Source organism: Cygnus atratus, chromosome 28, assembly GCF_013377495.2.
Source record: "Cygnus atratus isolate AKBS03 ecotype Queensland, Australia chromosome 28, CAtr_DNAZoo_HiC_assembly, whole genome shotgun sequence".
Classification (NCBI taxonomy): domain Eukaryota; kingdom Metazoa; phylum Chordata; class Aves; order Anseriformes; family Anatidae; genus Cygnus; species Cygnus atratus.
The window spans coordinates 8,745-35,237 of NC_066389.1; the positions used below are offsets into that span (position 1 = coordinate 8,745).

The window sequence follows — 26,493 nt, forward strand, 5'->3', positions numbered from 1 at the left end:
ACCCTTGAGCCCTTTTTATTGTATTTCTCCCCCTTTCCCTTTGAGGAGGGGGAGTGAGGGAGCTGTTGTGGTGGAGCTTGGCCACCCACCCAAGTAAAACCACCACACCTCTAGTAACCTCGAAGGGCATTCTAGAGGTCTACCTGGAAAACCCAGCAGATGCTAGAGTGCACTGGGAGTGTTGTGAGGTCTCCAGGGGTCACAAGAGCACACCATGAGGCACTGGGATGCATGTCAGGTATGTTAAACAGCACTGGTGTGTGGGGGGGAGTGAATGAATGGCTGTATGGTGTTCAGATGCCTGCTGGGTTAACCACAAGATCCAGTCATGGCAGCAAGTCAGCCAGAGTTCAAGAAGCTTTTGGACAACACTGTCAGATACATGGTTTAATTTTTAGGTAGTCCTGTGTGAAGCCAGCTGTTAGACTTGATGATCAGTCCTTGTGAGCCCCTTCCAACTCAGGATAGTTGATGATGATCTCCATGAACTTGGCCCAGATCCCATGAGCTGACCTGATGAGTCACAAAGCTGTGCACACATCTCATGCTGCTAGGAGAAGAACTTCAGGTGAAGTGAGTTTTCTCGAATGGAGCGTCTCTAGAGGCCAAGTATCCTGGCTCTGATGAGCTAGCTGTAGCCAGGGTTTTAGATGCCACGGTAGGCAGGCCTGGCTGGGGGAACATAGCTAAACAAGGCGTGTGCCCTGTCAAGCTCCTTATCTGGAAAGTACAGGCGCATCTTGTCCAGGAGATGGCCTGGCCAGAAGTTATTGTCGCTTGACTTTTGATTCTTATTCTTCTCAAGAGGCCTAGAGAAAAAGAAAGAAAAAAAGAAAAGAAAGAAAAAGGTAAGAGAGAGTAGCATGTTTTATGGAAGTAAAATTCTAAGCAACTTCACTGCTATTACCAGTAATGGCAAATGCGAGCCTGACAAGAACCAGCTACTAGGACTTCTGGAAATCCCTGCCTGTCCTTCTTATACATGACTGACATTGGAAATGCCAACTTGCGAAGCTATCTTGAGAGCTGATGTGTTGCCTACCACTGTAGCATATAAACTCTCTGAGATGAACTAGGAAGATTGTGCTCTATTTTGCAAAGTGTTTTTTCTCCTCAAAAGCTTCTCCAGTCTTCCAAAGTTGGATTCTTTAGGACTGCCTTTCTTCCATGAGCTCAGCTGTGAGTCTTTCTATTCAATCGGATTTGGGAATCACTTTGACTAAAGAAGATGCTGCAAGTGCTATGACCAAGCTGGTAGTGGACATCCCAGTTTTATGGGTCAGGAAAGACCTTTGGACACTCACAAACTCCTTGGACAGTACGAGTCTGAAGACAGCAGGGACAAGGACAGCAAAAGAACTTGGACTCGTTTTGGAAGAAAAGCTTTTGTGGGTGACCTGAGATGGAAGAAAAATTAGGGCAAACTGCCTCTGTTCTCAGGGCTGACATTGTGTCTATGTCTAGAAAACATGCATCTCCAGATCCTACAGATAAATGCTGAGATGCAAAGAATGTTGCTCCGTAAAACAGATCTGCCGCCTGCATCTGACTTTTCTCCTGCAACGTTTAGTAACGTTCTGAAGGGTCAGTTTTCTAGAGAAACAGAGGAACTGAGGTGTAATGGGAGGAAAATAAGCACTGCCCTACTAGGAGCAGCTGGCTGCTGGCTGTACGCTTCTGCAGCGGGCTGCTTCTGCCCCTGACTGGGGAGCTTCTCCAGGCATCCACAGCTGTAATCTTTGGGATTGCCTTTCTTACGCAAGAAAAAACATTCTCTGAGGGGATTTCCAAGAAGTGCTGGGTTGGCCTGACGAGGACCGTCTTAGGTGAGAAGTTCTGTCATCTCTGCAGTTTGGAGTACAGAGAAACTGTTCGCCAGCACCACTGCAACCCCACAAGTCAGCACAAACACAGCCGTGGCCGTGTAGCTGAGAAGAGATCTCTCTCTCTCTCTGCTATCGCTCGCTGCTCCCTTGCAGCATCCTAACGTTTCACTTCAATACCTCAGTACCACCTCTGATGCAGTGGGAGCTGATGCACAGCAGGGCAGCAGGAAGGGACTGATCATAAGCCCTCTTTGAACCAACCTGTTTTCTGCCTCTTTGGCCTGTTTTCCTGATGCACTTTTTGACTTGGACATGCTCAGAGAAGATGTGGCGTCAGCATGTCCTGTGCTGTAGTATCCTCCAGGCTGCCTGATCTTCCTCACGTCTTCTCCTTCTTTGATGATCTTGTCTCCTGGGTGCAGCAGGCCTGTTGACAAAGCGCACAGAGAAAAGCAATGGCGTATGGACAGCCAATGCTGGATATATTTATCCAAGAAAACTCTGTTCTCCTGTTGCCCCAAGCCTGTCCCCCTGCTGTCTCTCCCCGTCCGATCCAGGTCACCTCTGGGTTTGGTCAGTGATACTGACCAGGAGGGGACAGAAAAGACGTCCCCACTCTGGAAAGGAGGAAGACATGATGGCCCAGCAAGTACTGAGAGGACACGATGGCCCTGGCCAACTTCACATGGGGCCTCTTCCCACACTCTCTGCCCTGGGCTCAGGAGCCCCATTTCGGCTCAGCCCTTGGCTCACGTTGCAGGTGTAGCAGTGTCCAGCTCTGACACAGCCGTGCCACAGCTGTGCCTGGCCATGGACCTGCTGAACCTGACCATGGTCTGACCTCCCTGCTTGACCTTGCACCTGCCCCATCACCATGAACTTGCCTCATTAGCTGCACCCGTGTTTGATCCTGGCTACCAGTCCAGGGGGACGTGGCCCTGGCTGCTCTGTAGCACTCTTTGCTATCTCAGCCCTGCTCTGGCCCTGCTGATGGTACCGCTGATCCTAACCAGCAGCACCTGCCGTGGCCCTCCAAGGGCTGCAAACATTCTCCATCAGCAGTGCCCCACCCTGAACATGCATCATGCTTCTGGGTCTTGGGAAGAGGCATGAGCAGGTCAGGCTTAGTACGTTCACATTAGTACGTTCCTTGCTCTTTGCTTTACCTCTTTGCAGCGCTCTGTCAGTGAGACAAATGTTACGCTCCTTGCACAGCTTGGAGCAATTCATATAGTTCACAACGGCATTTCTGCGATACTGGTCAACCAGTGCTCCCATGTCACCCTCTGTAGTTGATGGCAGGCAGTGTTCATCAACGGGTGCATCCCCAGATCTCACCAGCCGACACTTTTCTTTCCATTCTATCGGGCTGTCTTTGATCTGCAAGTCAAGGAATGGTCCCCGTTAGCTTTCAGTGAGGCCCTGGAGTTGCTACATTCCCTTTGGAGAAACTACAGGCAGGGATCCATCTCGGAAGTGTGCGTAGATGGGACTCAGCACCCTGCGATGGGACCAAGCACTTATCCGGGAGTACCATTCCCTTCCAGTGCCAGGCCCACAGGCAGATGCTCCCTAGAGCACCAAGCAGAAGAGCAGCGTACTGGACATAGGTGCCTCAGATGAAAAAAGTCTCCCAGCCACCATCTCTTTTCTGATTGTGTCAGGTTGACTAGAGCTCAGATGACTCCATCCCCACACCTAAACGTTGCTTCAACTTTCATTTCTTGCCACTTCAGTTACCCAGAAAAGAGTGTTTACATCACCAAAGTGTTCAGAAGCCAAACCAGTTGTTTGAGACAGCTTGTAGCATCTCAGCTGTGAGGCACTATGTGGTCAAGGGACTACTTGACCTTCTACTCTGAGAAGTTAATGTTCAGAACAGTCTCCAACCTTGTCCTTTGCTGCCCACCCCACATTCGCGAGCACGTAGAGGTGCGCCTTTTTTCCTGCCACAGTACCTTCTCCAGCCGTCTCCTCTCTCTTGAGAGTTTTCCAACCTCTTCCATTTTGTCACAGTTTAAATGTCGCCGGCCTGGCTCAGTGTTGACTGGGGGCACTTCCAAGAGTGTAAGCTTTTCTTTGGGCTCGGTAGGAGAGCAAGGCTTCGTCCCCACAGCTTTGTCCCCAGCAGAAGGTGGAGAAGTGGCAGCTTTGCAAGCATTTCTCCGGACCTGAGGCTGTACATCTACAGCAGTTTAAAAAGCAAACAAATGAAAAGCTCAGAGAAACCCTGTTAGACAGTAGCAGAAATAAAAAACAAGGCTGATCAATGTTTATAAGGCAAAAAGCTCTGGCATTTTGTGCAGTCTGGAGCACCCAACAGATGACGATCTTTGAATGGAAGCATCCTTTAGCTTTCAATCCAGACATACGTATTACAGACTACTCCCATCTCCGCTTTGCCCCATTCTGTTTCACGCTCGCAATACATGTTTAGTCTACAAAACAATTAGTACAACAACACAGCAGCAAAACGCCTCTTCTCTCCAAGATGTGAAACCTTCAGATAAAAATGACACGGGTACCATGGCAAGCCTTCAGGTTTGGGCTAGGTTTTAAAGGGTAGGACCTTTGAATCTGCATTGTCCAGCTGCCCTCAACAGCTGGAGGAAGGGTCTGCTTCTGATCAGCCGGATGATCAATGCTAACCGATAAAATACAGTACAGGAGGTTAAACCTCAGGGTTCAGATTCTGAGTCAAACCTGAAAGACCGGATAAGCTGTCTCCCACAAATGGGCTGAGTATTGCACTTCCCCTGGATTCTTTAGCTTCTCCACAGAGGTCTCCTTTCAGCAACCCCGTTGCAGGACAGTAGTCGCAAGGAGCCATATTCTGGACCCGCTTCGGCATTCCCTAATGCCAACTGTGTACTTTTAGGGCATCTGTAAGGATATAGAGGTAGATTCCCAGCCCAGAGTTCTCCTCTCACCTTTGCTGGTCTCTTTGGGCTGTCCTTTCCTCATTTCCAGCCACTGCTTTTGACATTCAATCAGATCTTCACTGCTTATATAATTCCCCCGTTTTGAAGAAGTCAAGAAGATGACCACATCCTCCAGTTCCTTGTCACTGATGGGAACTTTTGTCTGGCAACCAAAACAGAAAACGACAGTGTGATCAGTAAAAAAACAAGGCTTGGCCCGGAGTAGGAGGGATGAGCTTTGCTGTTGTTTTAAATGCTTTTTCAGAAAAGGCACAGAGGCAACCTGTTGAGCTTTAAGCTTTACATGAGTTTACCAAGCACTGAAAAATTTACTGGTCTTTTGCTGTCCTCTGCTGAGCTCTCAGCTTTCAGTGTGCCAAACTTCTCAGCCATCTGGGCGTCAAGAAGCTAATCTGGCTTGGAACAGAATACCAGAAAACACCTGAACTGCTAAACCCTAACAGACCTGGACATGCTCTTGACAGTTCTGTACCGCTGCAGCCTGTGGAAAGTGAGGCTCAGCATGAGCTCTGCTGTGCCAACAGGTACTAAAAGGCAGTGCAGCGGGCAGACATACGAAACTGGTCAAGGAAAGACCAAGTATCACCACGAGGAAACTTGATGCCACTTCAGGCCACGTTACTGAGCACCGACTGTCTTTAGAGACTATGAGGCAATGAGTTTCACTCCCTCCTGGGACTCAGTCTGGGTGACACCTCGCATCTCTGCAGCCTTCCCTTCCCTCTTCCCTTCAACATTTCACAGGCTGTGGGAGCCATCCTCTGAGAGTAACACAAGAGAAGTTGGAGCTTTTCCAGTTCTCTGGGTTGGCATGCAGCAAAACAAGGCAAAGTTGCAGCAGTTCCTTACTTTTCTCTTCCCTACATACCTCCTTGATGACTTTAATGAAGTCTGCTCTCATGATCTTTCTCTGTTCCATTCCAGCCTTTCTGAAGATGTCTACCATTGTCAACTTCTGTTGTTGTAGGAGGTTATGCAGTTTGATAAGAGCTTGAGGGTATGGTGCACGAATAAGGGGAAGGCTACCCTTCTTCCGGGTCTGGCTCCTTGTTGGTGGTGAGCACTGAAAAGGAATTAGAAAATACCCTCAAATCACCGTTATCCAGAATCACTGTGCCAGCAGATGCAGAAGTGGCTGGGATAAAGCAGTGTCACGCTGCCGACTTCTGAGCAGATGCTGAGGCCGTGGCACGGCCACAAGAGATAAAGTGCAGTAATCCCAAGAGTGGCACAACACAAGGTATACTTACGTCTGGCCTGTCGGTCACGGCTGACTTGCTTTTAGCCCTCTGGTCTACTCCAGCTGCCATTATTCGTTTCCTGACTCTTTCTTCCAGGCTGCTAAAGGTAGGTTTATGACTCAGCCATTTTTCAACATCTCCAAAGCTTTCCAGCTGAGATCGGAGTTGCTTCCTCTCCTGAATCCAAGCCTCCAGCTTTTGTAGATCATCTTTTGTATCACAGGTGATCTCTGGGGAGCTGAGGCTATCTTCTTCTTCCTGTAGCTGCTGAAAAACGGACAAATGACAGAAATCGGTGTCCTGAGTTGGTTTCAAACAGGGAGAGTCTGGTCTTGCCATACAGGGAGCAAAAACGAATGCAACATCTGGAGCATGGAGCAAACCTCCTTGCTTTCCGTTTAAAGACAAACTTTGGATACCGTTTTTTCCAATGGTATAGTTTGAAACCCTGCTCCAAAACCACTTCTGGCTTGACATTAGTCAAACCATCAGTCATATCCTCGCTGCTTCTGTTAGTACTTTAACAACAGATGAGCTTCTTACAAAACCTAGTGTTGAGATCGCATTGGTATAATGGTTTTGGAGGGGACTTCCCGCTCTGAGGCCTTTCTGATGGGAAGATAGATGGGAAGGGTGTCTGGGCCTGCCACCAATCCCAGGTGTATGACAGTGCTGAGAAACAGCCATCAGGCAGTCAGAGAACAGCATCAAGACACGTGTGTCCTGCCTCTTATCAAGGTGTTGGCTCCCTGCCCTGAAAGAGCAGCTGGAACAAAACATCAGCTGTTATGCTCACTAAGGACGGTCCACTGGGGACTACTGGGGAAATATGGCGCACTGGGGACCCTGGAGCAGACCCCGGCCCGTTCCTCTTCGCCTGCCCCGTGCTGCCCCCCCCCGGCCCCTGTGCTCCGTGCAGGGCTCGCTCCGCCCGCCGAGCCCCCGGCCGCGGGGGAGGGAGGGGCCGGAGGGGAGGCAGCGAGCGCGCCACCGCTGTTGCCATGGCAGCGCCCGGAAGGGGCCTTGCAGGCTCGCTGGGAGGCCGGAAATGACGCCGCGGCTCGCGCGGAGGCGGTGGAGCCGGGCCGGAGCCATGTCGGCGGGAGGTGCCGGGCAGCGCGACGCTGGGGCCGCCGGCGGGTGAGGTTGGGGCCGCCGGGGCGGGGCCCGGGGCGGGCGGCCCGCCCGCGGGCAGGGGCTTCGGCGCGGCGGCTGCCAGGCGCGCTGGAACAAAACGTCAGCTGTTACGCTCACGAAAAATGGTCTTAGTGCTCTTCATGTTAACTGAAGAGACCGGAAGTAACAGCTGCTCCTGGAGCTCTCCTGCATCTGGAGCTCATGCTGCAGCTGGAGCTGCCTCAAGCCACTGGACTTAAGTTCCAGGGCAGGGAAAAGGTGTCCTCCTGTCAAGGGACAGAGAGTGTGCTTCTGCCCTCACTCTGCTAGACTGCTCTTGGTGTCCCCTGGCTTCTACCAGGAATTCCTTCCTCATGGCAATGTGCCAGCGGCAATAAAAGCAACAGCCACGTGCCCTGCTCTTTAGAGGTGGCAATATTGCTGGGACTCAGAGACCTTCACAACTCAGCTTCACCCCAGCCAGCAAAATGCTACTCTGCGGGATGCTTTACAGGGCCTCCCATACCTGGGCCATCCACATCTCATCGCTTTGTCTCTCATCTTGCTGTTCCAGCACTTCTGGAGATGTGACCCTTTTTGCTTCTCTGGTCTCTTCTTTCTCCTTGCTGGCCACGGATGCCTCCAGTTTCCCTCCAACCTGCATCCCCAGTACAGAGCGTGCTTCCTAGAGGAACCCAGAAATGCAATAGCAGCAGTTATTCATCTGGTTTTTTTTCTTTTTCATTTTATTTTTATTTTTAATACTGTTCTTCTCTCCCTCATCTTCTCTATTTTTCTCTGAAGGTTCGTCAGCAATTTTTTGCTCCCAGGTTCTTACAGATGCAACCAGAAAGCCGTTCTGTTGTGACTAATGAACTAACTCGTGAACGAGCTATTTTTCAAAATGGGCCACTGCTTTTTTTTTCTTTCTTTTTTTTTTTTTCCTGAAATAACTATGCCCAAATGAAGTTTCTGGCATGCTCCATGAAACTATGGGTGTGAACAGGGGACTGCTAAGATTCAGAGAAATGCACATCTTTGAAATACTCAGAACAGAAAAATGGACATACAGTAAAGGGATCTTTTCACAATAAACATCTAAGTATTTAGCGCGTACATCCTTTTCCTAAGATACCCCCACATGATCATCTACAATCAAAAGACACAAAAATTATCTCGGTCCATGTTACATACCTGTCCTGTGTGTCTATGATCTTCAGAAGTAAGCAAAGGCAATTTAAGCCTCTTGCGGGGAGTTTCTTTGTGCTGCCTTCCTTCTGGGTCTGGACATTCAGGGAACAGTCTGAAAATACACACCAGCATGAGTCAGGAAGTGAATCTGAGTGCAGGAAGAGTTTCTTTTCTCCACCCTCTCTCCAAACTGAGAGACCAGGCTCATGGAAATCTAAAGAACCATGCGCATGACTCGCAGCTGCTGGGATAATGATCAGCATTTAATCACCAAGAAGATCTCAACACTGGAAGCAGTCAGGAGATAAAGGAAGACACATAAGAGAGTCACACGACACCGCAACACAATTCCCACAAGCACCTGTGAGGCACTTCCCATCCAGCAAGGCAATGCACTGCATAGTGACGTGTGTTGAGGCAGGGCACGCTTGGACAGGGCAGAGCATCCCCCCCCACTCAGGAGAATAGCTCATCTACCGGCTGTCTACCTACAGCTAAACCGCCGTGGTCTGCACCAGGCAGAAAGCTCTTTCTAGAAAGTCTGTGGCGACCCAGACTGAATGCCCGCTCAAAAATGCAGCAGTTCAGGTCTCTGGATGCAGGGAGTGCCTGAGCCTGTTGCCGCCATCAGAAGGTGGCAGAGACTCCGTGTGTGTGAGGTGTGAGCAGGTGGATGACCTGGTCAGCCTGGTGGCAGAGCTCAAGGAGGAGGTGGAGAGGCTAAGGGCTATCGGGGAGTGTGAGCAGGAGTTAGACTGGTGGAGCAACTCCCTGCCAGGCCTGAAAGGAAGGCACCGGGGTGAGACACCCCAGCTAGTGGTGGACCCCCTGCCCTGTCGCTGTCGGGCAGAGGGAGGGACCTAGGAGATGAAGAGGAATGGAAACAGGTCCCTGCTCGGTGTCGCAGGGAACCCCTCTCCCTACCAGCTTCGCCTTCCCAGGCGCACTTACAACAACTTACAAACAACAGGTTTGAGGCCTTGGCGCTTGAGAGACTAGTGGGGGAGGATGTGTTTGAAAGTCCACCCAGGAGGTTGCCTAGGGCGAGGAAGTTGACTCCACACCTCAAGACTGCCTCCACCAAGAAAGAAAGAAGGGTAATCGTTGTAGGCAACTCCCTTCTCAGGGGAACAGAGGGCCCTGTATGTCGGCCTGACCCTACCCGTAGGGAAGTCTGCTGCCTCCGTGGGGCCCAGGTCAGGGACATTGCCAGAAACCTTCCCAACCTGGTTCGCCCCTCTGATTACTATCCTCTATCGATAGTCCAGGCTGGCAGTGATGAAACTGCTGAGAGAAGCCTGGAGGCTATCCAAAGGGATTTCAGGGGACTGGGGCGGTTAGTAGATGGAGCGGGAGTACAGGTGGTGTTTTCCTCCATCCCTACAGTGCAAGGGAAGGGTACAGAGTGGGTACTCCCACATGCCCAGTGATAGGACGAGGGGGAATGGGCTAAAGTTGCGCCAGGGGAGGTTTTGTTGGATATTACGACAAACATCTTTACTGAAAGGGTTGTTAGGCACTGGGATGGGATGCCCAGGGAAGTGGTTGAGTCACCATCCCTGGAGGTCTTCAAAAGACGTTTAGACGTAGAGCTTAGTGATATGGTTTAGTGGACGACTTGTTAGTGTTAGGTCAGAGGTTGGACTAGGTGATCTTGGAGGTCTCTTCCAACCTAAATGATTCTGATTCTGTCGTTCTGTGATTCAGTGTAAGGGCCAGTTCTCTTCAATGTCTTTATCGGTGATCTGGATGAGGGGATCGAGTGCACCCTCAATAAGTTTGCAGACGACATCAAGTTAGGTGCAACCAGCACCTGACTTCAGAGCAATCTGAGCAAGCAGCTCTGACTTCAGAGCTGATCACACTTGCAGCAGCCCACTGGACTGAGACCTCCTGAGAAGTAGGATCCTATAAAGCATGCCACACAAGCACAAGAGCATAAGGCCACTCTAACAAATCCTTTACATCTCACCTGCCAGGAGACTCTTTTGCCTTTGTTTTCTCCTCTGCTTCTTCCTTCACTTCAGCTGTGGCCAATGTGTTTGGAGAAAGTCTCCTTCGCAATCGCAGAAGTTGTAATGTATAAAGAGACGCTGTAAACACGGAAGGAGAAAACCTCTCAGAACATCAGGCACAGATCTGCTCTGCAATGTTATAAGCTAGTTGAGGTATCCCTGTGATTCCTTCTGAGACCTGTTTTCTAGAAGATTGCAAGCCCTTCCTGACACCAGATCCCATCTGACCTTTGATATCCACAGCGCTGCATTACTCCTTTTGGTGTGAGCTTTCTACTGCTGCAGCAAGTCCATCCCCTCTGAACAGTGGGGGTTTTGCGGGGAGACACATTTTGGTGCCTAACAGTCTCTTTTGGGGCAACAATTTCTTGGAGCGGCATAAATGGTTTCTATACACAGGCTTTCTATCCTGGTGCATTCAACTCAAGCACGTTATATCTGTGATATTCACGAGGAATTAAGAATGAGGAGTTCCCAGCTTTAGAGGAGAACCACAGTTTTGGCACAGCTTGGCAACCTTTGTGCATTGTTCCCTACACGATTTTTCTCTCATCAAAGGACAACATGGTGATTCAAAGGGGTATGCCCAACCCCTCAGTCTCCCACAACTCAAGACGGAGTTTGTTATTCACGGTGCTAGTGGACTTGCCAAACATTTACTCCCTCCTGCACAAACAAACCCATAAAATGGAAGAGAGGCACTCTTTGGCATGTAATGCAGGGGAAAAACATCCTTCAGCACTATCTTGTTCAAAACGTGTCCCTTGAGATTTACCAGGAGGGTAAACAGAGGCATACAGGGTGCCTCTGCTATCCCAGGCATCTCACTGTAACCTGAGTGCCAAGCACCCCCCAGTGAGGAGGACAACAGGGAAAGGCACAAACCTCCACCAGCAATCAGTCATTGACACTACCTTGTTCATTAAGCATCTCTTCCTCTGCAAGATGCTCCCTAGCAAGCCGAGGTACCGCCTTAATCTCAAACCTGGAAACAGGAAGAAGGCAAGCATTCTGTGAAAAGGGCGGGCTCCTTTGCCAGATTAATGTCAAGGTATCTGTGGAGAGTCCAACACATGCCCTAAACCATTCAAACTGAGCAGTGCTGGCCTCGGGAACAGCTCAGCTGCCCCTCGCTAGACAGAGGTTTGGGCTTTTATTTTGCCCCAGTGCTCCTGCGTCATCCTGACACAAGAAGGCATTTCAGAGTTCCTTTGATTGACACGAGTTTCACAAAAGACATGGAAACATCACAGACAGAGGACAAGCATAGATCTGGTCCTTGTTCCACCTGCTAAGAGATCCTGTCCGTGTTGCATTCAAAACAACAGAAATATTAGGATCTTACTTCTTTTAGATATTTTGGCAGTTTTAACCACATAAAAGAGAAGAAGCAGATGAAACATTAGGTGAGTTGCTTCAATGCCTCTGCAGAGCAAACCAGTTGCCTCTGACTGGAGTAACGGTAAAATGCAGAACACAGTCAGTAACTGAGGATGATGCATAAGTCCAAGCTAAGCAAAAGCAAGGATTAAATTAACTGCAAAACAGTAATTTGGAAGAGCACTACCGATCATGAGCTGAGCACACGTGAGTGTGCACAGAGAAGGGCTGCAGGAACAAATATACTCACTGAGGGAACAGGTGGGCACGGCCAAAATGGCTTGGAAAGAGGGCAGTTTCTTTGTCCAGTCTGACCAACTTTTTCTGCAGCAGGGACAGAAACATCTGACATGAGTCCAAGGAAATGATCTCAACATTCACAGAGGCCTTTCTATAGCTCCACGAATTCACTGCCTCTCAGCAAACTTCTTGACAAGTGCCTCAGCCACTTAAAACACACTGCACAGCACATGATCTGCTAGGGTGAGGAACACTGCCAACCTTTTCACAAGGACCGTAGTTAACAGCGTCAGCCTGTGAACAAGTCAATGGAGCAAACACAAGGGAAGGCCCATCATGAGCCCCGGCTTCCAGCTGCTGCTTTCAGTGGGGTCACTTGCTTTAACTATTCCTGAATGCAGTGCAGATGGGTCAGAGCTGGTTTTATCCCCAGAGTTCTTCATACGAGTCAGAGGATTGCATTGGCAGTGTGGAGGAACACAGAGACCAGACCTTTTCTGCTGGGTCAGGAGAACTACACCAACAACCTGCCTGCAGCCAAAAGGGCTTGGTGTCCTTGTGCCTCAGCCTCACGCCCACAGCGGGGGGGACATCATCAGCCTAGCTGTTGCTTTGGCTTTTTTCCTATTTATGGCGAGGCCCTTCCAGGGCTATCCTTTGCCCAGCAACGATACGACTGCACGCATTGCCAGCAGTCATACAGCCAATAAAAGAAAGAAAACAGAAAGCTTTCACTGCGATGGACTGTGCCTAGCTCCAGCGTCCTGGCAGCTCACAGCTGCCAGCAGGGCTCAGTGCCCCCGGCCTTTGACGGGGCTTCAAACCCTCTCTAAGTAGGACTGCAGAAACAATAAACTTACAGCGACCAGCTTCTCTACCACGTATGTGGACTTGTTGAGACTGTGTAAAAACTCTTCAGAAAATGTCATTTTCACTCTTTGCCCTCGGATAGCAAGAGTGCCAACATCCTTTAACGTGAAGTCCGTGTCTTCCCTATTTGTGAGGATGCGGTAGAAGTATTGCAAGGTCTCCTCCAAACAGCTCTGCACAATTTCCTTGGTGTAGGGGACGTTCAAGCGTATATTCTCATAGCTCAGCACCACTATCTTCATATCATCTGGAAAAAATGAGGAACAATGCAACTTGCACTGCAGTTGGGCAGATTCAAACAAAGTGCCAGGAGCTTCCAGCTAAAACATGCTGCTGTAGCTGCTGTAGTCTAAGCCTTGTACGACTCCTTAAAGCAGCTGATGTATGCTCCCCCTCAAGATAAACTGAAATCACTCCATCAATGTACCAAGTGCACAGCTGTGACTCCTCAGCCCAGAGATAGGACCCAACAACCTCAGCCGTCTGCGGAACACAGGAGGAGGAGGCGAGAAGAATGCGGCTGGTTCCCATGCAAAGAGCCCAGGCTCAGTGCACTCCTGGTCTGGGGAGACCTGCCTCGCACTGAGACAGGCAAGCACAAGAACGCTTCCAGCCAGTTCTGGACAGTCCCTGTGGCCTTCAAAACTGAGGAGCAAATGTCTCTGCTTTTGGTACCAGAGCCCTTTACCCCGGGGCTGCCCAACAGAAGTTCCTATCCAGGAGAAGCTGGGAGCCATTGGAAAGAGAAGAACCACCCCAAATGAAGCACCAAGCTCTCAGTGCTGCGCAGGTCTCATCCATGGCACAGTGTAGCCAAAGCAATGGCAGCAGTCGACAGAAATTACAGCAAATCTGGCCATTGATGGATTTCTATGCTAGCCGTCTTTTCTCTCTCTCAGGGCCTTCTGATGGCATCTGAGTCGTCTATCAGCACTTCTAAACAGCAATCAGCACAACCCCTTAATATATGTACACATGGGAAAACGACTTTAATTGGTATTCTTACCAGGAACACATACACAACGGTGTTTCAGCTTACGAATCTGTCCAAGAGTCTTGGACAGTGAAAACACAGGTCTCCGAAATGTGAGCACCTGGCCATTTTCAAAAGATAACCATTTTTTAATATGGAATGTCCCCAGTCCTGTTACAGTGACGGCCCGAGGCTGGTAAAGAAAAGAAGGGGAAGCATGTTTAAGTTGTAAAACAGAGTGAGGACTTGTGACATCTTGCAAGGGGGTGCCCTGTGCCCTGCCCACTCCTAATGCGGCATGGGGTAAGATGGGGGAGCTGGGAAAGCTCATGAGAGCTGAGTATGCCCGCATACTCAGGGCATTTTCTCTCCCTTTCCTTTGCCCCTCAAGAAAATATGCGGTGAAGTAAAGCAGGTGGAGGAGGTCTAGCCCATCCTTCAGCTAGGTCCCTTCCAGCAATTGGGGATAACCCTGGAAGCATCCCCAGCTGTCTGTTTGCTCTCTCCACTCTGAGAGCAAAGAACAGAGAAGCCCCAGCAAGTTCTGAACACATTTTCCTGCCGTTTTATATCTTTGATATAAATATAAATACTTGATTTTTTGTTTGGTTGGTTTTAATTATTATAATTATTTCAATTTACGGAGAAACTGGTCTTTGGCACACTTGGGGCACATCTGTATGTGTCGGTGCGGCTCTGGGAGGAGCAATGGCACTTGCTGGCACAGGGCTGCCAGGACTCACTGAAGCCGTGGGGTGAGGGGAGGGGTAGGGTGCAGTCCCACCTTTGTCAGCATGAGCAATTGCTGAACCTGCTTGGACACACCACCCCAAATCGTGACGACATCTGGAAAGCAAGGGGAGGACATGTCAAGCTCGAAGTCAGCAAGTCCATGGCCCATCAGCACAGTTTCTTAAAAGGCGTTTGCAGATGCAGGTATGATCTGACACAGCTCCCAGGATGAACCCATCTGAGACTCTGGCTGAATTTTTGACTGATATCAGTCTAACAGCCCTGCCACGCCCCAGGAAAGGTCTGCAGCTGCAGGAGCTATTAAAAGGGTTTTGGACAAGGGAATGCAGCCTGTAGGCATCTGAAATGGGAGGGCCTCTCTTAGCCCTAAGCCTTTTCTGACAGCCATGAGGCACAGGAGGCTGCAGCAGGAAGAAGCCACAGGCAGAAAGGGGCTCAGCTCCTCCGTGAGAGGCCTTGTTGAAATGCTGAAAAGTCAGCAGATTTCCTCCTGACACGTGTATTTCTGGCAGTTTCTTGGGAGCCCATCAGGAACCGCAGGAACCCCAGCCTTCTTCCAACCGTGCACGCATCTTTCCGGTCAGAGCCAGATCTCCACGTGTGACCCACCAGCAAGCGGAACCCGGCCACAGGACTGCCACCACAGACAGGGCAGGAGGCCACACACACAGCACCCTTGGGGCCTCCCCCGCAGACAAGGAGCTCGCTTTCCACAATTTGTAGAGTTCATATTAGTCTATAGCTACACTCATAAGAGGTCCCAAATGCCTTACCATTGACAGAAAGCTTCTTGAGAGTGGGAAACATGACCTTGGTGCAGCCCTCAACCTCACTGCAGCGCTCAGTGTTGGTGATTAGCGCTTCCAAGTTTGTCATGATCCTGCTTTGGGTCAGCACGTGAGGCTAGAGAGTGAAAGATCTGTGATTTTTCCTGCTAGGAAACACTCTCTTTTTGATGTCCTCTGTGCTTCACCAAATAGCTCCTGCACCTTCCTACGCCTCCCTTTGTCCTGTGAGACTCTGAGCTACCGGAGAGACTTCTCGTGTCCTCCAGAGAAAACTGGATGCAAGAGCCTCCTTCAGCGCCCGAGCTCACTGAGGCACTGACAGAGAGGGCCTGGCACGCTGTGGCATAAGGGGAGCTGCCATTGTGATGCGGAGGTGTCCCTTTGTGACCTGCGCTCAAGCCAGAGGGGTACAGAGCCACTCCTTAACACAGCCCCTGTGGCCCAGCCAACTCGCTGGGCCCTGCAGCAGGAAGGGGGTTGCATGTTAGGGAACTGCTCCCCCATACACACAGCCTCTCCTCACTCCCCAACGAGGCTGTGGGACAGGAAGAGCCTCTGAGATGTCACCAAAAGGAGGACACTGGGGAACACAGAACCACAGAAGGGTTAAGGTTGGACGGGACCTCAGGGTTCATCTGCTCCAAGCCCTGCTCAGGCAAGGCCACCGAGAGCCCCTTGCCGAGGACCACGTTCTGGTGGCTTTTCAGTATCTCCAAGGACAGAGGCCAGGCCCTTCAGCACCCTGGTGGCCTTCATGGGACTCTCCCCAGTAGGCCCCGGCCTCTCCCGTACTGGGGAGCTGTCCTGGTTTTGGCTAAGATAGAGTTAATTTTCCTTCCTAGTAGCTGTTAATGTGCTGTGGTTTTGATTTAGGATAATAATCATGTTGATAACATGCTGATGTTTTAATTGTTGCAGAGCAGTGCTTGCACTAAGCCAAAGACTTTTCAGCTTCTCGCTCTGTCCTGCCAGCGGGTAAGCTGGGGGTGCAGCAGTAACTTGGAGGGGCAGACCCAGGACAGCTGACCCAAACTGGCCAAAGGGGTATTCCATATCATCTGATGTCATGCTGAGCAAATAATAAGGGGGGGGGTGGCTGGCTGGGGTGGGGGGGACCACTGCTCAGGGAGGGGCGGGGCATCGGTCAGCGGGGTGGTGAGCAATTGCATTGTGCATCTCTGGATGCTCTGGCTCTGGAGCATCCCCAAATGTGAACGGAGGGGTCCCGAGAGCATCTGGTGGCAAACAGAGGGCTCTGGCGCATCCCTAGAAGCAAACGGGGGCACCCAGAGTGTCACTGACAGGAAAGGGAACACTGGAACATCCTTTATCTTGTTCCCTGTCTCAAGTCCCCCCTTTTCTTTATCCTAAGAAAATTCTTTTGCTTATAACACGCCTTCTTGATTCAAAGTTTTCATAAAATTCGTACCAGTTTCTACTTGGTGCTTGATTTGGTTACACTTACAGGTTTCATCTAGTCCTTTCATACAGCACCAAAATGCACACTGTACCAATACACAGGTTAAGAATACTAGTAAAAGCAAGATCAATAGTCCTACTAACAGTTGCTTAAGCCAAGAAAAGTTGGGTAACCAAGAGGTCAGTTTGTTCCGTAATTCTCAAACTCACGAGGTGTCAGCTTGAACTACCTTATGTAAGATCTTGGTCTTTTCCCAAATATTTTTGAGATCAGTCTCAATTTGTCCTGCCTCATTTACATACATACAGCAACTAATATTTATTAAAGTGCAAAATCCCCCCCTTGGGAGACTAATAAAAGGTCTAGTGCCTAAAACGTTCTTATTGAGTTGTTCTAGTTGCTTGCCCAAAACTGTAATATGTTGTTGCAAATACTGGTTTCCTACTTGTGTTAGATCTTCTCCTTTGTATGGCATTTGGTAAGGCCTGCCATACAATATCTCAAAGGGGCTTAGTTTTACCAGTACATACTGGTTTCTTGACAGATTTTAGCAACCTGTTGTTTTATCAAATGATTCATTTTTTTCACTTGGCCATTTGCGCGTAGCCTATACAGAGTGCGTTGGTGCCAGTCAATCCCCAGAACTTTGCTGACTTGGTAGGTCAGTTCTGCAGTGAAGTGTGGTCCCTTGTCAAATGACGTTACTGAGGGTACACCAAATCTCAGTGTCATTTCATTCAACAATACTTTGGACACTTCTCTGGCTTTGTTAGTTCTACATGGGAATGCTCCTGGCCATCTGGAAAAGGTGTCTGTTAGTACCAATAGGCATCTAAAGCCCCCTTTTCTTGGGAGTTCAAACAAATCAATTTGCCGCTGTTTCCCAGAAACATTTCCCTTCCCTATTGTTCCCATTTGGGGTTTGATTCCTGACTGTGGGCTATTCTTAAGACATATGACACATTGTTTCAATACCTGTCTGACAATGGTGTACAAGTTAGGTCCTATCCACTTTCTACTTAAAAACTGTTGTGATATTTCAGCTCCCCAGCGTGCTTTGTTATGTTCTCCAGTTACCATCCAGTATAATATGGTATTCTCCCATCATTTATTTGTGTTAAACCTGTAGGTAACACTTTCCGATTACATCTTCAATGAATTGCGTATCGATCTTAGAATATTCTACTTCATTTTCTAAGGCTTTTCTTAATGCCTGGTACTCGTGCCAAAATTTGACTCTCAGATGCCCGTTCTGCCGCCCCTTTGGCTTCTGCGCCAGGCAATCTATTTCCTCTTCCAATATCAGTGTCCCCTGTTTAATGTCCTTTACAGTGCATAATGGCAACTTTAATAGGCAGGTATACCACTTGGAGTAACTTCAGTATGTCTTTTGCATGTTTAATTGAGGATGATAAGAGTCCTCTCTCCTTCCAAATTGCCCCGTGTGCATGCACCACACCAAAGGCATATTTCGAATCTGTCCAAATGTTAATTCTTTTCCCTTTTGCCAGCTCAAGAGCTCTTACCAAGGCGACGATTTCAGCCTTTTGGGCTGATGTTTGTTACCGCATATCCTGTGGGGCAAAGTCCCTGGTGGACGAAGCTGCTGCCGTCTACATACCAATCCTCCGCATCTTCTAGGGGCGTTTCCTTTAAGTCTGGTCGGCTGAAGTACACTGCGTCCATGGTCTTGATGCAATAAACTCTGTTACTAAAGGAAGAGGCTAGGTTCACAGTACTAATGCCAAAAAAAAAAAAAATAGTAAACTAATAGTCCGTTCTATGCATTCCTTTTCTTCTTCGGTAGCTATCAACGGGTCATCTATGTATTGCAACAGTGTCCACTTTTTCTGAAGGGGTTTTCCAAGCTTCAAGACCACAGGCTAGTTGTTTCCCAAATACGGTGGGGCTATTCTTGAACCCCTGTGGTAACATAGTCCAAGTAAGCTGAGCTTTTCGTCCTCTATTAGGATTTTCCCATTCAAAGGCAAAGAGTTTCTGGCTTTCAGTTGCCATGGGCAGGCAGAAAAAGGCATCCTTTCAATCTAGTACCGTGAACCAAACTTGACTGTTTTCTAATTTTGTCAAAAAGTTATAGCGATTGGCTACTACAGGGTATAGATCTTTTGTGGTCCTATTGATGTCCCTTAAATCCTGAACTATGCGATAGGTTCCATCTGCTTTCTAACTCGGCCTATATGGAGTGTTATATTCTGACTCGCATTCAGTAATAGTCCATATTTAAGAAAGTTATTGATTATTCCTTCCATTCCCCTTCTGTCTTCCACCTTTACTGGGTATTGCTTTTAGCATACCTTGGGAGCATTTTCCTTTTTTTTTTTTTTAATTTTTTTTACAGGTACTACATTCTTGGCTCCCCCAGGTATTCCTGTAGCCCAAACTCCCAGATACATTTGGTTCATAATTACATCCATTCAGGGAGTCCTATCTAGAGCTTTCTCTGGAGTCACCAGGAATAGATTTCAGAGTTTAATGTGTTACCTTTATTTCCATTTTCCCTTGTCCAAAAGAAATCTTTGCATCCAATTTTTCCAGCAAGTCCCTTCCTAATAAGGGCCTTGGCGAATTGGGCAAGTATAAAAATCGATGTATTCAAATCATTTTTCCCCAATTTAAATTTCAAGCACTGAAAAAAAAAAAAAAAAAAACAAAAAACACCTTTTCCTGTTGGCCAGTTGCTTCCTATTACATTTACAGAATCAGCACTTTTCCAGAATCAATTTTTGGATTAACACAGAGAAAGAGGCTCCCGTATCGACCAAAAAATCCAAGCCTCTCTCTTCATTGTCTAGCTTTATTTCAACTGCTGGACCTGCTAGGGTAAATGCCCCAGGTACCTGTCGTTCCTGCTCTGACGGTTGCAAGTTTAGCCTGCAACCTAAGGCAATCCCTTTTTTCTTTTTTCTTTTTTTCTTTTTTTCTTTTTCTTTTCTTCCATGTCCTTCCTTCTTCTTTCTTTCTGTTCTACTGCAGCCACTGTTTGCCATGGCTATCACCTCAGATAACTTCTGTCCTGGGCTGTAGCCAGGGTTTTAGATACCAAGGTAGGCAGGCCTGGTTGGGCGAACATAGCTAAACAAGGCGTTCAAGAAGCTTTTGGACAACACTGTCAGATACATGGTTTAATTTTTAGGTAGTCCTGTGTGAAGCCAGCTGTTAGACTTGATGATCAGTCCTTGTGAGCCCCTTCCAACTCAGGATAGTTGATGATGATCTCCATGAACTTGGCCCAGATCCCATGAGCTGACCTGATGAGTCACAAAGCTGTGCACACATCTCATGCTGCTAGGAGAAGAACTTCAGGTGAAGTGAGTTTTCTCGAATGGAGCGTCTCTAGAGGCCAAGTATCCTGGCTCTGATGAGCTAGCTGTAGCCAGGGTTTTAGATGCCACGGTAGGCAGGCCTGGCTGGGGGAACATAGCTAAACAAGGCGTGTGCCCTGTCAAGCTCCTTATCTGGAAAGTACAGGCGCATCTTGTCCAGGAGATGGCCTGGCCAGAAGTTATTGTCGCTTGACTTTTGATTCTTATTCTTCTCAAGAGGCCTAGAGAAAAAGAAAGAAAAAAAGAAAAGAAAGAAAAAGGTAAGAGAGAGTAGCATGTTTTATGGAAGTAAAATTCTAAGCAACTTCACTGCTATTACCAGTAATGGCAAATGCGAGCCTGACAAGAACCAGCTACTAGGACTTCTGGAAATCCCTGCCTGTCCTTCTTATACATGACTGACATTGGAAATGCCAACTTGCGAAGCTATCTTGAGAGCTGATGTGTTGCCTACCACTGTAGCATATAAACTCTCTGAGATGAACTAGGAAGATTGTGCTCTATTTTGCAAAGTGTTTTTTCTCCTCAAAAGCTTCTCCAGTCTTCCAAAGTTGGATTCTTTAGGACTGCCTTTCTTCCATGAGCTCAGCTGTGAGTCTTTCTATTCAATCGGATTTGGGAATCACTTTGACTAAAGAAGATGCTGCAAGTGCTATGACCAAGCTGGTAGTGGACATCCCAGTTTCATGGGTCAGGAAAGACCTTTGGACACTCACAAACTCCTTGGACAGTACGAGTCTGAAGACAGCAGGGACAAGGACAGCAAAAGAACTTGGACTCGTTTTGGAAGAAAAGCTTTTGTGGGTGACCTGAGATGGAAGAAAAATTAGGGCAAACTGCCTCTGTTCTCAGGGCTGACATTGTGTCTATGTCTAGAAAACATGCATCTCCAGATCCTACAGATAAATGCTGAGATGCAAAGAATGTTGCTCCGTAAAACAGATCTGCCGCCTGCATCTGACTTTTCTCCTGCAACGTTTAGTAACGTTCTGAAGGGTCAGTTTTCTAGAGAAACAGAGGAACTGAGGTGTAATGGGAGGAAAATAAGCACTGCCCTACTAGGAGCAGCTGGCTGCTGGCTGTACGCTTCTGCAGCGGGCTGCTTCTGCCCCTGACTGGGGAGCTTCTCCAGGCATCCACAGCTGTAATCTTTGGGATTGCCTTTCTTACGCAAGAAAAAACATTCTCTGAGGGGATTTCCAAGAAGTGCTGGGTTGGCCTGACGAGGACCGTCTTAGGTGAGAAGTTCTGTCATCTCTGCAGTTTGGAGTACAGAGAAACTGTTCGCCAGCACCACTGCAACCCCACAAGTCAGCACAAACACAGCCGTGGCCGTGTAGCTGAGAAGAGATCTCTCTCTCTCTCTGCTATCGCTCGCTGCTCCCTTGCAGCATCCTAACGTTTCACTTCAATACCTCAGTACCACCTCTGATGCAGTGGGAGCTGATGCACAGCAGGGCAGCAGGAAGGGACTGATCATAAGCCCTCTTTGAACCAACCTGTTTTCTGCCTCTTTGGCCTGTTTTCCTGATGCACTTTTTGACTTGGACATGCTCAGAGAAGATGTGGCGTCAGCATGTCCTGTGCTGTAGTATCCTCCAGGCTGCCTGATCTTCCTCACGTCTTCTCCTTCTTTGATGATCTTGTCTCCTGGGTGCAGCAGGCCTGTTGACAAAGCGCACAGAGAAAAGCAATGGCGTATGGACAGCCAATGCTGGATATATTTATCCAAGAAAACTCTGTTCTCCTGTTGCCCCAAGCCTGTCCCCCTGCTGTCTCTCCCCGTCCGATCCAGGTCACCTCTGGGTTTGGTCAGTGATACTGACCAGGAGGGGACAGAAAAGACGTCCCCACTCTGGCAAGGAGGAAGACATGATGGCCCAGCAAGTACTGAGAGGACACGATGGCCCTGGCCAACTTCACATGGGGCCTCTTCCCACACTCTCTGCCCTGGGCTCAGGAGCCCCATTTCGGCTCAGCCCTTGGCTCACGTTGCAGGTGTAGCAGTGTCCAGCTCTGACACAGCCGTGCCACAGCTGTGCCTGGCCATGGACCTGCTGAACCTGACCATGGTCTGACCTCCCTGCTTGACCTTGCACCTGCCCCATCACCATGAACTTGCCTCATTAGCTGCACCCGTGTTTGATCCTGGCTACCAGTCCAGGGGGACGTGGCCCTGGCTGCTCTGTAGCACTCTTTGCTATCTCAGCCCTGCTCTGGCCCTGCTGATGGTACCGCTGATCCTAACCAGCAGCACCTGCCGTGGCCCTCCAAGGGCTGCAAACATTCTCCATCAGCAGTGCCCCACCCTGAACATGCATCATGCTTCTGGGTCTTGGGAAGAGGCATGAGCAGGTCAGGCTTAGTACGTTCACATTAGTACGTTCCTTGCTCTTTGCTTTACCTCTTTGCAGCGCTTTGTCAGTGAGACAAATGTTACGCTCCTTGCACAGCTTGGAGCAATTCATATAGTTCACAACGGCATTTCTGCGATACTGGTCAACCAGTGCTCCCATGTCACCCTCTGTAGTTGATGGCAGGCAGTGTTCATCAACGGGTGCATCCCCAGATCTCACCAGCCGACACTTTTCTTTCCATTCTATCGGGCTGTCTTTGATCTGCAAGTCAAGGAATGGTCCCCGTTAGCTTTCAGTGAGGCCCTGGAGTTGCTACATTCCCTTTGGAGAAACTACAGGCAGGGATCCATCTCGGAAGTGTGCGTAGATGGGACTCAGCACCCTGCGATGGGACCAAGCACTTATCCGGGAGTACCATTCCCTTCCAGTGCCAGGCCCACAGGCAGATGCTCCCTAGAGCACCAAGCAGAAGAGCAGCGTACTGGACATAGGTGCCTCAGATGAAAAAAGTCTCCCAGCCACCATCTCTTTTCTGATTGTGTCAGGTTGACTAGAGCTCAGATGACTCCATCCCCACACCTAAACGTTGCTTCAACTTTCATTTCTTGCCACTTCAGTTACCCAGAAAAGAGTGTTTACATCACCAAAGTGTTCAGAAGCCAAACCAGTTGTTTGAGACAGCTTGTAGCATCTCAGCTGTGAGGCACTATGTGGTCAAGGGACTACTTGACCTTCTACTCTGAGAAGTTAATGTTCAGAACAGTCTCCAACCTTGTCCTTTGCTGCCCACCCCACATTCGCGAGCACGTAGAGGTGCGCCTTTTTTCCTGCCACAGTACCTTCTCCAGCCGTCTCCTCTCTCTTGAGAGTTTTCCAACCTCTTCCATTTTGTCACAGTTTAAACGTCGCCGGCCTGGCTCAGTGTTGACTGGGGGCACTTCCAAGAGTGTAAGCTTTTCTTTGGGCTCGGTAGGAGAGCAAGGCTTCGTCCCCACAGCTTTGTCCCCAGCAGAAGGTGGAGAAGTGGCAGCTTTGCAAGCATTTCTCCGGACCTGAGGCTGTACATCTACAGCAGTTTAAAAAGCAAACAAATGAAAAGCTCAGAGAAACCCTGTTAGACAGTAGCAGAAATAAAAAACAAGGCTGATCAATGTTTATAAGGCAAAAAGCTCTGGCATTTTGTGCAGTCTGGAGCACCCAACAGATGACGATCTTTGAATGGAAGCATCCTTTAGCTTTCAATCCAGACATACGTATTACAGACTACTCCCATCTCCGCTTTGCCCCATTCTGTTTCACGCTCGCAATACATGTTTAGTCTACAAAACAATTAGTACAACAACACAGCAGCAAAACGCCTCTTCTCTCCAAGATGTGAAACCTTCAGATAAAAATGACACGGGTACCATGGCAAGCCTTCAGGTTTGGGCTACGTTTTAAAGGGTAGGACCTTTGAATCTGCATTGTCCAGCTGCCCTCAACAGCTGGAGGAAGGGTCTGCTTCTGATCAGCCGGATGATCAATGCTAACCGATAAAATACAGTACAGGAGGTTAAACCTCAGGGTTCAGATTCTGAGTCAAACCTGAAAGACCGGATAAGCTGTCTCCCACAAATGGGCTGAGTATTGCACTTCCCCTGGATTCTTTAGCTTCTCCACAGAGGTCTCCTTTCAGCAACCCCGTTGCAGGACAGTAGTCGCAAGGAGCCATATTCTGGACCCGCTTCGGCATTCCCTAATGCCAACTGTGTACTTTTAGGGCATCTGTAAGGATATAGAGGTAGATTCCCAGCCCAGAGTTCTCCTCTCACCTTTGCTGGTCTCTTTGGGCTGTCCTTTCCTCATTTCCAGCCACTGCTTTTGACATTCAATCAGATCTTCACTGCTTATATAATTCCCCCGTTTTGAAGAAGTCAAGAAGATGACCACATCCTCCAGTTCCTTGTCAGTGATGGGAACTTTTGTCTGGCAACCAAAACAGAAAACGACAGTGTGATCAGTAAAAAAACAAGGCTTGGCCCGGAGTAGGAGGGATGAGCTTTGCTGTTGTTTTAAATGCTTTTTCAGAAAAGGCACAGAGGCAACCTGTTGAGCTTTAAGCTTTACATGAGTTTACCAAGCACTGAAAAATTTACTGGTCTTTTGCTGTCCTCTGCTGAGCTCTCAGCTTTCAGTGTGCCAAACTTCTCAGCCATCTGGGCGTCAAGAAGCTAATCTGGCTTGGAACAGAATACCAGAAAACACCTGAACTGCTAAACCCTAACAGACCTGGACATGCTCTTGACAGTTCTGTACCGCTGCAGCCTGTGGAAAGTGAGGCTCAGCATGAGCTCTGCTGTGCCAACAGGTACTAAAAGGCAGTGCAGCGGGCAGACATACGAAACTGGTCAAGGAAAGACCAAGTATCACCACGAGGAAACTTGATGCCACTTCAGGCCACGTTACTGAGCACCGACTGTCTTTAGAGACTATGAGGCAATGAGTTTCACTCCCTCCTGGGACTCAGTCTGGGTGACACCTCGCATCTCTGCAGCCTTCCCTTCCCTCTTCCCTTCAACATTTCACAGGCTGTGGGAGCCATCCTCTGAGAGTAACACAAGAGAAGTTGGAGCTTTTCCAGTTCTCTGGGTTGGCATGCAGCAAAACAAGGCAAAGTTGCAGCAGTTCCTTACTTTTCTCTTCCCTACATACCTCCTTGATGACTTTAATGAAGTCTGCTCTCATGATCTTTCTCTGTTCCATTCCAGCCTTTCTGAAGATGTCTACCATTGTCAACTTCTGTTGTTGTAGGAGGTTATGCAGTTTGATAAGAGCTTGAGGGTATGGTGCACGAATAAGGGGAAGGCTACCCTTCTTCCGGGTCTGGCTCCTTGTTGGTGGTGAGCACTGAAAAGGAATTAGAAAATACCCTCAAATCACCGTTATCCAGAATCACTGTGCCAGCAGATGCAGAAGTGGCTGGGATAAAGCAGTGTCACGCTGCCGACTTCTGAGCAGATGCTGAGGCCGTGGCACGGCCACAAGAGATAAAGTGCAGTAATCCCAAGAGTGGCACAACACAAGGTATACTTACGTCTGGCCTGTCGGTCACGGCTGACTTGCTTTTAGCCCTCTGGTCTACTCCAGCTGCCATTATTCGTTTCCTGACTCTTTCTTCCAGGCTGCTAAAGGTAGGTTTATGACTCAGCCATTTTTCAACATCTCCAAAGCTTTCCAGCTGAGATCGGAGTTGCTTCCTCTCCTGAATCCAAGCCTCCAGCTTTTGTAGATCATCTTTTGTATCACAGGTGATCTCTGGGGAGCTGAGGCTATCTTCTTCTTCCTGTAGCTGCTGAAAAACGGACAAATGACAGAAATCGGTGTCCTGAGTTGGTTTCAAACAGGGAGAGTCTGGTCTTGCCATACAGGGAGCAAAAACGAATGCAACATCTGGAGCATGGAGCAAACCTCCTTGCTTTCCGTTTAAAGACAAACTTTGGATACCGTTTTCTCCAATGGTATAGTTTGAAACCCTGCTCCAAAACCACTTCTGGCTTGACATTAGTCAAACCATCAGTCATATCCTCGCTGCTTCTGTTAGTACTTTAACAACAGATGAGCTTCTTACAAAACCTAGTGTTGAGATCGCATTGGTATAATGGTTTTGGAGGGGACTTCCCGCTCTGAGGCTTTTCTGATGGGAAGATAGATGGGAAGGGTGTCTGGGCCTGCCACCAATCCCAGGTGTATGACAGTGCTGAGAAACAGCCATCAGGCAGTCAGAGAACAGCATCAAGACACGTGTGTCCTGCCTCTTATCAAGGTGTTGGCTCCCTGCCCTGAAAGAGCAGCTGGAACAAAACATCAGCTGTTATGCTCACTAAGGACGGTCCACTGGGGACTACTGGGGAAATATGGCGCACTGGGGACCCTGGAGCAGACCCCGGCCCGTTCCTCTTCGCCTGCCCCGTGCTGCCCCCCCCCGGCCCCTGTGCTCCGTGCAGGGCTCGCTCCGCCCGCCGAGCCCCCGGCCGCGGGGGAGGGAGGGGCCGGAGGGG

At 49.0% G+C, this 26,493-nt stretch overlaps 2 protein-coding genes across 2 annotated transcripts; both read right to left on the reverse strand.

Moving 5' to 3' along the window:
- Positions 1–368: 368 nt before the first annotated feature.
- Positions 369–15,990, reverse strand: LOC118258582 (uncharacterized). The gene is made up of 17 exons (XM_050715917.1): positions 15,321–15,990; positions 14,579–14,640; positions 13,828–13,987; positions 12,812–13,068; positions 11,962–12,035; positions 11,243–11,316; positions 10,289–10,409; positions 8,320–8,428; positions 7,652–7,810; positions 7,010–7,233; positions 6,019–6,418; positions 5,637–5,831; positions 4,757–4,910; positions 3,785–4,011; positions 2,993–3,206; positions 2,088–2,253; positions 369–809 (listed from the first exon to the last, which is right to left on the reverse strand). The coding sequence occupies exons 1-17, from the start codon at positions 15,421–15,423 to the stop codon at positions 647–649; spliced, it is 2,862 nt and encodes a 953-aa protein (XP_050571874.1). The 5' UTR covers positions 15,424–15,990; the 3' UTR covers positions 369–646.
- Positions 15,991–19,517: 3,527 nt separating this feature from the next.
- On the reverse strand, positions 19,518–26,397 carry LOC118258577 (EF-hand calcium-binding domain-containing protein 12-like). Its single transcript, XM_035567442.2, has 8 exons — positions 26,378–26,397; positions 25,530–25,787; positions 25,148–25,342; positions 24,268–24,421; positions 23,296–23,522; positions 22,504–22,717; positions 21,599–21,764; positions 19,518–20,320 (listed from the first exon to the last, which is right to left on the reverse strand). Exons 2-8 carry the CDS (start codon positions 25,587–25,589, stop codon positions 20,158–20,160), a joined length of 1,179 nt encoding a protein of 392 aa, XP_035423335.1. The 5' UTR covers positions 25,590–25,787; positions 26,378–26,397; the 3' UTR covers positions 19,518–20,157.
- Positions 26,398–26,493: the final 96 nt, after the last annotated feature.

What these genes read in the sequence shown, in the direction of transcription:
- LOC118258582 (XM_050715917.1), bottom strand. Translation starts at nt 15,423, where the DNA reads ATGACAAACTTGGAAGCGCTAATCACCAACACTGAGCGCTGCAGTGAG. An exon ending in CAAGAAGCTTTCTGTCAATG is followed by an intron (nt 14,641 to 15,320) that starts GTAAGGCATTTG and finishes CTTGCTTTCCAG; the next exon opens with ATGTCGTCACGATTTGGGGT. An exon ending in GCAAAAGAGTCTCCTGGCAG is followed by an intron (nt 8,429 to 10,288) that starts GTGAGATGTAAA and finishes GTGTATTTTCAG; the next exon opens with ACTGTTCCCTGAATGTCCAG.
- LOC118258577 (XM_035567442.2), bottom strand. Translation starts at nt 25,589, where the DNA reads ATGGCAGCTGGAGTAGACCAGAGGGCTAAAAGCAAGTCAGCCGTGACC. An exon ending in GCCCAAAGAGACCAGCAAAG is followed by an intron (nt 23,523 to 24,267) that starts GTGAGAGGAGAA and finishes AAACTGCTGTAG; the next exon opens with ATGTACAGCCTCAGGTCCGG. An exon ending in TGACAAAGCGCTGCAAAGAG is followed by an intron (nt 21,765 to 22,503) that starts GTAAAGCAAAGA and finishes CTTTGTCAACAG; the next exon opens with GCCTGCTGCACCCAGGAGAC.